This window comes from Poecilia mexicana, unplaced genomic scaffold, assembly GCF_051168715.1.
Source record: "Poecilia mexicana isolate PSO_F unplaced genomic scaffold, ASM5116871v1 scaffold_12, whole genome shotgun sequence".
In the NCBI taxonomy this organism is placed as follows: domain Eukaryota; kingdom Metazoa; phylum Chordata; class Actinopteri; order Cyprinodontiformes; family Poeciliidae; genus Poecilia; species Poecilia mexicana.
Window position 1 is genome coordinate 8,540,142 of NW_028263381.1, and position 12,029 is coordinate 8,552,170.

The 12,029-nt window shown below is 44.5% G+C and overlaps 1 protein-coding gene across 6 annotated transcripts in view; it reads right to left on the reverse strand.

The window, feature by feature from the left end:
• Positions 1 to 12: 12 nt before the first annotated feature.
• The window catches only part of cdk5rap2 (CDK5 regulatory subunit associated protein 2), a 35,542-nt gene continuing 23,525 nt past the window's right edge, over positions 13 to 12,029 (reverse strand). For 3 of the 6 annotated variants that reach the window (XM_088010862.1, XM_088010861.1, XM_088010863.1), the window contains exons 32-50: positions 10,448 to 11,987; positions 10,088 to 10,192; positions 9,538 to 9,686; positions 8,583 to 8,977; positions 8,251 to 8,483; positions 7,947 to 7,998; positions 6,288 to 6,463; positions 5,434 to 5,781; positions 4,458 to 4,583; positions 4,245 to 4,358; positions 3,974 to 4,163; positions 3,545 to 3,663; positions 3,125 to 3,337; positions 2,556 to 2,642; positions 2,201 to 2,463; positions 1,976 to 2,125; positions 1,753 to 1,891; positions 1,193 to 1,239; positions 13 to 439 (exon numbers count right to left, since the gene is read on the reverse strand). In XM_088010862.1, coding sequence (XP_087866988.1) covers positions 416 to 439; positions 1,193 to 1,239; positions 1,753 to 1,891; positions 1,976 to 2,125; positions 2,201 to 2,463; positions 2,556 to 2,642; positions 3,125 to 3,337; positions 3,545 to 3,663; positions 3,974 to 4,163; positions 4,245 to 4,358; positions 4,458 to 4,583; positions 5,434 to 5,781; positions 6,288 to 6,463; positions 7,947 to 7,998; positions 8,251 to 8,483; positions 8,583 to 8,977; positions 9,538 to 9,686; positions 10,088 to 10,192; positions 10,448 to 11,987 — 4,470 coding nt within the window. In that variant the 3' untranslated portion in view covers positions 13 to 415. Of the gene's footprint in view, positions 440 to 1,038; positions 1,094 to 1,192; positions 1,240 to 1,752; positions 1,892 to 1,975; positions 2,126 to 2,200; positions 2,464 to 2,555; positions 2,643 to 3,124; positions 3,338 to 3,544; positions 3,664 to 3,973; positions 4,164 to 4,244; positions 4,359 to 4,457; positions 4,584 to 5,433; positions 5,782 to 6,287; positions 6,464 to 7,946; positions 7,999 to 8,250; positions 8,484 to 8,582; positions 8,978 to 9,537; positions 9,687 to 10,087; positions 10,193 to 10,447; positions 11,988 to 12,029 lie in introns of all 6 variants that reach the window. The other 3 variants (XM_088010866.1, XM_088010865.1, XM_088010864.1) reach the window with 2 other exon arrangements.

A 12,029-nucleotide genomic window follows, 5' to 3' on the forward strand; every position in this document is an offset into this window, starting at 1 on the left:
AGACTTCCTGGATTCATCATCATGATACTTTTTACTGCATTTGAACATATTTGTCTCACAGTAGCTCCTACACAAGCTAAAACAGTAGTAAAATACTTTTGTCATGTAAAAAAAATGATAAAGGAAAATATTTTTGCTGCAATGCAAGGATGGCTATTTACACAGGCACCGTTTTAAAATAAACTTGTACAGCTTTAGTACCACGATTAAAATGAAGGCAAAGGTTGTGCAATTCAGGTATAAAAAGGCTTGGATTTATAAGGTGACGGTTTTACAGCAGGACATGAAGGCTGGGTAACGTCTGGTCGGGTTCAGTCGCTGCAGCGCGAAGAGGCGGCGCTGTTTCCATCCGATAAATCAGAGTCTCTGTCTGCAGTCAGACTGGAAACAGGAAAACTTCTCTGCTCAGCCTCCACTACTGCACACCGACTGGGACCTCCTGGAACACATTATATGAAATGGAGTTAAGGGACGGGGGAAAAAAATAAAGAATAAAACGTTTGGCTGCAAACATGCAAGACAAGCTCTAGAAACATGCTAATCCAAGGAAAAAAAAAAAAACTACATGGTGACTTACCATGGTGGGAAATATAAATTTGGCTTTTTAAAACTCATCTGTGTTCTTATGGTGCTATTGTGTTTTACATCTTAGCTAGGCCGTAAAACTAGATTTATTTATTATTTTAATGCTTTCACTTTTTGTCACGCTACAAACTTTAATGTAGTGGTATTTGATGTGAAAGACCAGCATAGAGTTCACTTATTCTGAAAGGAACATGCTTTTTATAGTAAATAAAAATGCCCACAAATGTATTCTCTGTTAAGCCAACAAAATGAACACTTAATATTTTTTTTTTCTATTTATGAAAAACTTTTCTGTCTACTTCATAATCAAACTGACTGGTTTTGGTCTATAACATCCCAATAAAACACATTAAAGTCTGCAGTTGCAACTAAGAGTTTTCGATTTGCTTCCACCTCATGCGAGAGCTCATGAAACTCATGCAAAGTCTCGGCCTGCAGCCCAACCGCACTGACCTGCGCCTGCTCCTCCAGACGGGCCTTTCTGCCCAAAGAGGGTGCAGTAATTTGTCTAATGTTACGTCACAGAAGGGACAAAGAAGAACGATTCACTGAAGGACAATTTACCGCCGAGGACGAAACGTCAGAGAGAACCGCAGAGTGAACTCACCTCTAAATTCCCCCGAGCTTTCTTCAACACTCCATGAGTCAGAGACACTGAAGAGAGAGAGAGAGAGAGAAAGGATTTTAATGGTGTTTTGTAAAATACAAAGACTGATAAATCAATTATTGAGATAATCGTCAACTAATTTAGTAATTGATTAATCGTAAACCGATTTATACACCAAGAAAGTTCAACACACTCAGAAAAATTAAATCAAGGGTTTACAAAAAATATACATTTTGCATTTAAGTAAAAAAAAGAAAATCTAATCTAAGAAACACAAGTGTTGTCAGTTAATCCTAAAAGTAACTCTCCACTGTATTAATAATTCTAGGAGAAAGGGCCGAGTTTTGCAATGAAATGTTTATTTTATCTAAAAAAAGAATCAAATTACTTATTTGCATTTTTATGCATTTCTAAAAAAAACAGCTTAAATGAAAAATCTGCTGAATGTCCAAAATGTTTTATTTGATAAAAATAATTGATAATTAGTAGAATAATGCTTAGTTTGGGCCCTAAAAAGTACTTTTGCTGTGAAACTTGTAAACCAGTTTATAACGTCCTACATTGGTCAATGATGACTCTCTCCATTCCCTCTTTGAGCTGGTTGGTGGTCCGCAGGCGCTTCACGGCTCCGCTCAGCATCCTCTCCTGCTGAGACAATCTGCTCTTCAGCCTGGTGATCTCGTTTTTCAGCAGCTCATCCTGATTCGGGGGAGAGCAGAGGAGGTTCGGGTCTTCAGGAGCTCCATTAGCGAGAGCGTTCACGGCGTGCGAGCCGGTTCCCACCTGCTGGCTGTCGGTGCCGCCCCCTGCTGAGCCAGCAGCCGGCAGAGAGACCCTCCACAGCAGCTTGAGCAGCCGGCCGGCCTCCTCCAGCACCTGCTGCATGGTGCTGCTGCTGCTGGATAAACTCTTCAAATGCTGCTTTTCTCCTTTCTAAAATACAGAAAACCAAACTGCTGGTCTCATTCCTAGAGAAGCTTCAGCACACGACGTCGGTCCGGTCGCTACCTGGTTGTCGGAGCCCTGCTGCCTGAGCGCGTGCAGGCACTCGTGCAGCTGTGCGTCCATGCTCCGTGACAGCTTCCTCCCCTCTGAGATCTGCTTGCGGAGGGCGTTGTAGTCCTCGATCAGACCCAGGACGTGGCGCCCGTTGCGGGTGGCCCACATCCGGTGGCCCGGGACCAGCCGGGAAGGAGCGCCGGAGACGCTCTGTTCGGAGCTGCTGCAGACGGAGTCGGCGTCGTTGTCCGACTGAGCCTGATGTTTCACTTCTGAGGAGACCAGAACGATAAACGAAACGATGACGGTAGGTTTGACTGGAGTGGTATGAAGTATCATGCCAACACCGGGCAGACTGTCTCACCTTGATGGACGCTGGTTTGCTCGCGGCTTCGGAAGGATCGAAGCGGAGGATCGCAGCCTTCCCGACCCGGTGGCCGGCCCACTTCATCTACAACACACACAGAAAACTGGAGTTTTCATGTCCTATCTCCTGTGTGTTTATATTAGAGCTGGGCAATAGGCCTAAAAATAAAATATATGATTTTTTTCATACTAAAAAAAATAGGAGATAATAAAATAAAATAATTGCGAGAATTTATTCTTGTAATATTATCGCTTTATCCTTGTTTTATTTCCACTTTATTGTCATACAACTTCCAATATATATATTAAAAAAAAAAAAAATCTTAGTCTGGTCCAAATATTCTGGCGTAGACTTGACTTGAATTCAAAGTCCAAATAAATAGAAGCTGTAAAAAACAGTTATTAGACAAGATGATGGGCTTTGGATGGGCCAACATCACAAAGAACTACAGAAACCTGAGGGGTGCATTGGTGACAAATTTGTTTTTTTAGAAAAACCCAGCTTCAAAACCTAAAAATCGATTCATCGCCCGGCCCTAGCTCATTTATTTTTGCCGTTAGACGCACCTGGAGACGACAGCAGGTAGTTGATGTTGATGGTCTCAGAGTGACCGGGTCCTCTGAGCAGCTGCTCCTCCAGTCTCTGCCGCAGCGCCGTGTTGGTCTGGATGCTCCTCTCCAGCTGCAGCCGCAGGTGTCTGATCTCAGACAGCAGCTCTCCCAGGTTCACCGAGCCCGACGGCGACGTGGGGACAGGATGCGGGGACTCCTGACGCCGTTCTGACAGGGAAACAAAGAGAAAACACCGCAGGTGTCACCGAAAGAAGAGCAAACTGCACTGCACGAGGAAGGTTAACGGTTGAGACAGACTCCGTGTTGACCCAACGCGTTAACTACTGATATCTGGCGATGTCTTAAAAAGTCACGTGTCTGTTACTTTGATTTCGTCAGAGAGCGTAATGAATCTGAGCGACTGGCGCAGGTTACCATGCTGGCTGGAGTCGTTCTGGATGTTTTCATAAACCTGCAGCTCCACTCGCAGCGACTGCAGCAGATGCTCGGAGTCGGACAGCTGCTGCCTCTGGAGCTTCACCTCACACTGCAACCTGGGAAGAAACTAGGAATGAGTCAACACTTTGATTCAGCAATGAATATAAATACGCTTGGATTAACCTCAGAGGATGTAATTTCCATAGTTTATATATAAAAGGAGTGGAAACTGGACTGAAAGCCAAACACTCAGGAGTGATAAGTGGCAGAAAGGGAGAGGAGATCTAAAAGTAAACCCGATTCCTGGTTTTGGGTTGCAGTCTCACTGAAGTGTGTCAGTAGCCCTGGGGTCAGGAGGTCACGCACCATCACTAAGCTCACACACACACAACCGTTTTAAATGACTCAAGTGTGTTAGTGTTGAACCTTTGCAGCTCCTCTCTGCTGGCCTGCAGGGACCTCTGCAGCAGCGCGTTCTCCTGGCTGCTTTGCTCCAGCGTCTCCTGCAGTCTGAGGTTTTCCTTCCGCAGAACTTCACTCTCCTTCCTGCTCTGCTCCAGCTTGGCCGTCCGCCGCGCCAGAGTCTCGCGCAGCTTCTCGTTCTCCTTCTGCTTGTCTAAAACAAACAAACAAAGGCGTTTTGTAAAGGAGCCTTTGGGACTAAAATGAGCAACCAACAACTCGAAAGCAAGTTTACCTCGAGATCCCACGTTGAGCTGCTCTTTTAGCATTTGATTTTGTTCCCAAAGGAAGCGAACTTCATTAACCAGCTGACCCTGCTCCTCGCTGCCCTGGATAAAAATGTTTGTGGCTGCAAAAAAAAAAAAAAAAAACAGGATAGAAACATAACTAGAGAGATCTCTGCCGTGGGAACCAGCGATGAACCAGAGCTGCAGTCGGCTTTACGTACCCGGGTCTTTCTCCACCTCGGCTAACTTCCTCTCCAGCTGTTCTCTCAGGCGGTCGTTCGTGCGAATGCTCTCCTCCAGTCGTTGGCGTAACGCTCTGATCTCCTGGAGATGTTCAGCCAGCAGGTCTAGCAAACACGGACACACACACACAGCTAAATTAAAAGGATATTCTCCAAGCACTGATGTTTGTTGTTCTTTTATTGAACTGTTCTTCTGGTTAGTGTATTGAGTTCATGTGGAAATCGTAACGTGTGCATGTAAACACAGCGCTAACCTTTAAAAGCACATGCAGTTTGTTTGTTTTGGACTTTTACAGGATCCTGCAAAACTACATTTGCAGAGTCCTTGTAGTTTGTTTGTTTCAGCTGTAATTATAATTCAGCAGTTGGAAAATACAGAATTACTTAAGTCTTAGCTGAAAGTAGGTTTGCTGCAATCTTTCAAGCAAGAAAAGATAAGAGAAGAATCAGTTAAATTTCCCTTGATTTGCTCTGGTGTTGATTTGCATGTAAAACCCTGAAAAAACCGTTCCCCCTCCCTTGTTCAATAAATGCATCAAAACAAATAAAACCACAAATTTTGATGCACTTTTCAACCTTAAGTGAAAATCAGATTGGATCAGGGGAACCTTGCTATTTCTTTACTTTCTGTTGGATTAAAATCTTCTACCTCCAACTAAACAACATATAATTCAAACTTCTACAGACGCTCACAATAAAGTAAACAGTTGCTGCACAAATGTCATTTGCACAAATCAGCATTTGACTCATGGTGATGTACAACTTCTCCAAATATTTTGCTATTTGTTGGACTTTATTAAACGTTACACACCACGTGGAAAACAACGGCTAACTCTTACAGGCGGCATTATCTGGCTTTGCATTTTGCTCAACAGTTTACAAAAGTAGAGTACATTTTCTGTTACTTTAATGAAAAGTTAATCTGATTACCCTACAGATGATGCCTCATATTTACCTGAACTCATAGTGCGAGGCTGTTCTCCTCCTTCTCCTTGTGAGCCGACGTCTCCACCTTGTTCACGCGCCCCCGTTTGAGGCTCTGCGGCTTCCTGACCTGGCCCTGGCTCCTGCTCTCGGTGGTGCAGGCTGGTCTGCGCCACAATGGAGCGGTGCAGGTCCAGCTCGCTGCGTAAGGTGACGTTGAGCTCCTCGTTGCTCCTCAGCTGCTCCTGCAGCCGCCGGTTCTCCCTCTGCAGACGCTGCAGTCTGCTGGCGGCGTCTCTGTGAGGAGACGCGCCTTTCTCGGGAGCGCCTCCTGCAGGACAGACGGCTGCTCCCGAGTTCTCGGCAGAAAGCTGCTGGCCTGAGCAGAAGCACGAGGAAGTTAGTTAATCATCCAACTTTAATTAAAAATGTCCTAAACTAATATTTCTGTACACTTTGATCCAGCTTCCAGGGGCGTCTACAGGGTGTTCGTAACACGCTTTGTTTAACTTTGCTCCTTTTTTTTTTTCCCTAAGAGGGAAACAATTTGAGGACTGAACCAGATAGGTGCCACTGAATAATGCAACTTTGAGAGGCGGTGGACTGAAACTGGACACCTGCTCTAGCTTTGGTCATCCAGCACGGCTCAGTGGAGCAGAATGGACCTGAGTGGAAAATAATTGCCATTTCAGACAGAAACTAGACAGGGTGAAGGACTGGAATGATCATAAATGACGTTACACCAGGCAGGAAGTGGAGACGCATGCATTTTTAAATCACTTGCATTATTTCTCTCCAACCACTCTGACACCAAAGACTGCACTTCACACCTACAACTATCTCCAAGATTTAAAGGTCGTCTTAATATTTCACGAGGAAACTCACTGTGCGCTCTGCTGCCGCCTCGTGTGGTGCTGCTGCCGCTGTGGCAGGAGGAAACCGTCACGTCTGAGCGGCTCAGGTCGGACTGGGAACTGCGGTGGCTGCTGGGAGTCTGACCTCTGACCTGACTCTGGAGGCTCTGGATGAGGCGATTCTTGTCCTGCAACTCCTTAGCCAGTCTAGAAAAAATCAAGTCAAATTCAGTGTGTGAGTGTTGGCTCTTCTGTAAAAGTTCATACACTTAGAACCTCATCACCGGCTTGGTCATTTTGTAGATAAGGTATTTATTTATAAATGCTTTGACTAATATCAAGTTGTATTTTAGTCCTATTTTTACCTGTATGGGTATGTTCGCTCATTGTTACACTGTCTTTTAATTGGGTTTTGACATCTGTACTTGTATTATTTGTAATTGTCGGTGTCCAGGTCTCTCTTGAATGTTTTATTTTTTACTCTCAATGAGACATACCAGGTAAAATAAAGGTTACAAACAAACAAATACACTTTGTGTTTTATCTAGATTTTATGTGATAGAGCAACAAAAAGTGGCACAGATTTGTGAAGTGGAAGGAAAAATATCCATGGTTTTTAAACATTTATATAACAAAAAAAGTCTTGACTCATCTTTTCCGAGTCAATACTTTGTAGAAAAATATTTTTGCTCCAATTACAGCTGGTAAATCTTTTCCTAGTCCATCTGGGGACAAACATTTGTTTGTCATCTTTGCTAAATATCTCAAAAATTAGCTACACTAATTAAAAAAACAAAAGAACAACTTAAATGCAACTTTCTTTCAACAGCAGCTTTCCTCTTGCCACTCTACATAGAAAATACATTGACAAAATATGAAAACATGACAGTGGAGCAAACAAAAAGAAAAAACGGCACTCAAAAAAGAGAGAGAGAGAAATCAGATGGAGGTGGAAGACTAGTTGACGTTTGGGGGGAAAACACACTGCTGGAAATCACCACAGCAACCGTCATGCTGTGCGTTTGAATGAAACCAACTCACAGGTCCAGTTGGTCCCTAGTGCATTCAGCCAGGCTGAGGTTTTGCTGGACCAGAAGCCTGATGTGCTGCTGCAGCAGCTCTCTCTCAACGTCAAGCTCCAGACGCAGGTAATCTATGTCCTGCTGGATTCTACACAGGCTGTCGTGGGGATCGATCCCGCTCTCTTCGTTAGAGAGAGGCACCTGTTCATCCTCCTCAAGGCTGTTGCCATTAGTAACGGGTCAATTTTCATCACATTAACCGAGGAAACATTTTTAAACACTTGAACAGCTGTGAAAAGTTTTTTTTTAACTCTGGAAAAGCTAAATAATTACAATACTGATCTAATCGCGACCATCGGCAGGGTGGAGCGGCCTCTCCAGCTTGGCTTGAAACACCATCAGATATCAGTGGCAGTTTTAGCTTCACCTGGTTCAAATTTTGTAAATAAAATCTTCTATTAAGCACATTTTGGTATGCAATTATTAATCCAACAAAAAAAATAAATAAATGACAGATTAGTAGAAATTATGCAGAACGTTGGATATTCATTTCATTTCTCAAATCCAACCTTACATGCCTGTTGAATTTTATTACTCCAAATATATAAGTTATAAATGTTACTAGCATTTTAGTTACATTTAGATAGCGTGATAAATATGTAGCGTACCTGCGAGACAGTTCTAAAGCTGCAACATCCTCACTAACCGGATGAGATTCTTCTGGAGGACAGAAAAGGAAAAGCATTTGTCACAAACAAATCAGAAATAAATATCTGTTTGTACTGGCTTCTAGTGATTTTTTTTTTTTTTAGCTTTTAGACAAATAATTATGAAAAATAGCTCAGTCATAACTTTGTATAACTCATAAATATAGATATTATTTTCAGTACTGACTCCCAAGTACAAAGTTACAATGTAAATTGCTCATTGCTTTCCCACTACAATGCAAACTGTTTCCTAGACAGTGACCACCTTTGTCCAGCCGGCCCTCCAGCTTGTCCAGAAGGCTCAGACTCTTGTTCAGCTGCTCCTTCACCACCTCCCCCATGTAGTAGTCCACTTCTCCAGAGTGCAGCAGGTCTTTGAACGCCTTGCTCAGCTCCTCCAGCTGGCGGCGCTGCAGCACTCCCAGCCTGCGGCTCTCCTTGATTTGCTCCCTCAGCTGTGACAACTCTCTGGCCTGAGACTTCACCAGAGAATCAAGCCTGTCAAGTGGTAAAAACATGACAAATTTGTTTACGACGTTCAAGATTTGATCAATAAATGGAGTATATTTTTGCCGAAACGGCGCGATGAGCCGTTACCTAGCAGGTGACGTTGAGCGGCTGCGGGTTTGATGCAGCTGTTCGCTTGTGCTTCGGTTCAGCGTTCTCTCTTTCCACAGGTCGATATTCACAACACCGGCTCTGTCCGTAGCCGGCTGGTTTTCGGCCTCCTTTTTCCCACTCGGCTGCCCGACCCTTTCTTGACCGCAGTCCGCTTTGTGTGCGCCGTCTTTCTCCCTGACAGCGAGCGGATCGGAGGTGTTTGCAACCACGTCGCTGGAGAGGGAGTTTCTGTGCAGGAGGCTTTGCATTTGCAGGATGACTTTTGCCTGGTTTTCCAGGTGGGCTTTCAACTCTCTGACTTGTGCCTGAAGCTGCAGAGGGTCCTCTGAAGCCCCGAACTCATCATACATCTGTAGGTTTTTCAGGCTGACCTACGTAGACACAATGGGTGGTAGATAAAAGCTTAACTCAGCAGACTAATTCACAGAGAATGCATTACAACTTAAAATAATCAACGAGCAACATCAAGACTAGGGCTGGGCATTAATACTGGAATAAAAATCATTATTTTACCAGAAAAAAGTTGTAATCTTAGGAGAATTAAGTAGTAACTTTATGAGAACTAAATGAACAAAAATAAATAAATAAAATGAGGAATGTTGAACATCTTGTGAAGTTAGTCTTCGGTATAAATTTTACAGATATGGAAATACTTCATATTTTAACACATTATTATCAGTAGCTTTCTTTTCTTAAAAACGAAAGTGAGAAAAAAATCTATTAAAATCGGAAATCAGACCTGGTATAAAACAAACATCTGATTTTATTTTTTATTCCACATCTCCCAGTCCTAATCAAAACAGACGGCGCTGGGCTAATGTTAGTGTCTGGAACTATTGGACTGGCACTTAAACTAAAATATCCTGACCAAGGCAATCAGTGGAATTTAATCATGTTTCATCGGTAAAATGGCCAACATCAAAATGCCTACTTTGGCTGAGCTGAGAGCCGGGGAACTTGGGTAAGGAGTGCTGGAGTTTGAGTCCAAGTTCTCGGTGGAGGAGAAGGCGGCATGTTCATTTTTCAAGAGCGAAGGCAGGCTGGATGCACTGCAACTGGGGTTCACCCCCACCTCTAGATCTGTGAAACAGAAATACAGACATTTAAAAATAAAAAGGGACACCTTCACATTCAGAATAATTAACCATTTGATATGCAGCTCGACTTAATCAAGGCAAGAAATCAAATTGAGAGGTTAATAAGTGCTTGAAAAAGACATCCCCGAACCGCAGAGTGAAACATGCAAGAACCGATCAGTGAACATTTTTACTTTTAAAGGAGCTGAGGGGGAGAGTGCAGAAGAAATCCAAAGTTAAAACCAGAAAAACAGGCTTTGTGTGTTATGTGACCCGATTTGGAAAAAAAACCCACTTTTTTGCTTTTCCATCCTCATGCGCACAAATAGTGAAAGAATCTACCCACATGTGAGATTAGTGTCCACGCAGCAGACAACATGCAGAGTCTGCCTATAGACTGTCTACCTGTGCTACTGCTCTCTTCCCTATCGTTCTCACTCTTGCCACTGGTTTCGTAACCCAGGTCCTGCAAATCCACCTGCACGCTTTTGTGTCCCTGCTCAGGAGCGGCTATTGGAAGCAATACATTTCATGTTAGACAGAAATCCTTGAGGGCACAGGGAAGATGGAGTATTAGGGCCATACTAAGAAAAACAACAGTACTGTCATAAAATGATGACAATACAGTCATAATACTATAACTATGACTTTATTATGGTCAATTTTATGACTTTCTTCTTGCATTTTTATTTCTTCTTCGTGTGGTCCTGATACTCCATCACATTTACAGAGTCAGAACATTCAATTCAACATAAGTTACCTAACCTTTTCTGATAGTTTCTGTAGAGGATGTGCTGGTAAGAGCGGTGGCCAGTTTCTCCTCCAGGTTTCTGTACGCTTTCTTTTTCTCCCTCAGAGCTTTATGTAACGTCTCCAGTTGGAGCTTAACATCTGGTGGTAATCCCTTGTCATCGTGTTCGACCCAGCGGACCTCGCCCTCTCTTATGTGACCTCTCTCTAGCTGCGCGCAGGCCTGGAGGTCACTTATTCTTCGAGAGTAATCGCTGAGAACCTTGTGAAGGTGACAGAGATCCCAATAGAGCTTCAGCTCTTTTGTTTCCAATGAGGCAGAGGACAGGTTGCTGCTGCTTCCTTGCTCTCCAGATTCAGTCAGTTTGCTTCTCTCTTGAAGCGCTCTCTGAAGATTGTCGAAATCTTTCTGCAGGCTGGCGTTTAGTTCTGATTTATCGGAGGTCGGGGAGGCTGTGTTTTTACAGTGGCCGGCTAACGAGGAAACAGCAGCCTCTGTTGCACTGAAGCACTTCAGTACGACGCTAAACATTTCTTGATTTAAATCGGGAATATGACAACCTCTCTTTGCACTGTCGTCATCCCTCGACTCGTCATCTTCAAGCAACTCTGTAGTTCCACCTCCTTGCCTCCAGGTGGGGCCATTTAAATGAGAACCGTCACGCTGTGCAGCTTCATTTGCAGCCCTTAGTTGCTCCTGGAGCTCTGCGTTTAGCTTACTTTGTTCTAAAAGGGCTTTTTGCAAAGAGTCTGCATGCTGCTGCAGCTCAAGCACAGAGTTCTCAGTTTGGCCGCTGGCTTGATCTGGGCTATCTCTGTGTGAGTGTGTGTGAACCTCATGTAAAGCGCCCTCTATCCGTGAGGAGAGACCATCCGTTTCAGGTTTCTCATCTTGGCTCTGAGAAGAGGCGATGGCTTTCTCCGCCATGCTCAGGAGCTCAATGAGCTGGTTGTTGAGCTCTTCCTTCTCCTGCAGTGCTTTCTGCAACTCCATGCATCTACTGTGGAGGTCGACGTCAAAACCCACAGAGCCAGAACTGGGGTGCGGACCAAAGCTGCTCTGGTTGTCCAGACTGCAGGCTGTCAGATAAGCGATGGTGGATTGCGCAGCCTGCAGGGCCACAGCGTTCTGGGCATTCTGTCTCTCCCTTTCCTCCAGTTGAGCATGCAGCTCCTGCAGGTCGCTGAGCTGCTCCCTCATCTTATTTATCAGGACCTCCTTCTCCTGGCATTCCTGGTGGAGGAGCTCGAGTTGGGAAAGAAGAGCAGATTCGCTGTGGGCGTGATCCACCGGCGCTCCGGGGTCAGAGCCCTCGTCTGACTCTGCAGGGCTGCAGCTAGTGTGTGAGTGTCTGATGGTGGAGGAAGGGGAAGCGCTGGTTTGCGGTGCTGAATCTGAGTTGGTATGCAGCTGCTGGTCAGAACCAGAAACGTCTTCCAGAGCAGAGTGTTGCTGTGCGTCAGTCTGCGTCGGGTCAGAGGTCACAGACTGCCTGCCAGTGCTGCCCTCTGCTCTGAGCCTCACAGGCACAGGGAGGCGAGACTTGATACCAGCCTACGTTGGAAACAACACAAATCAAGTAGATGTTAGAAGCAC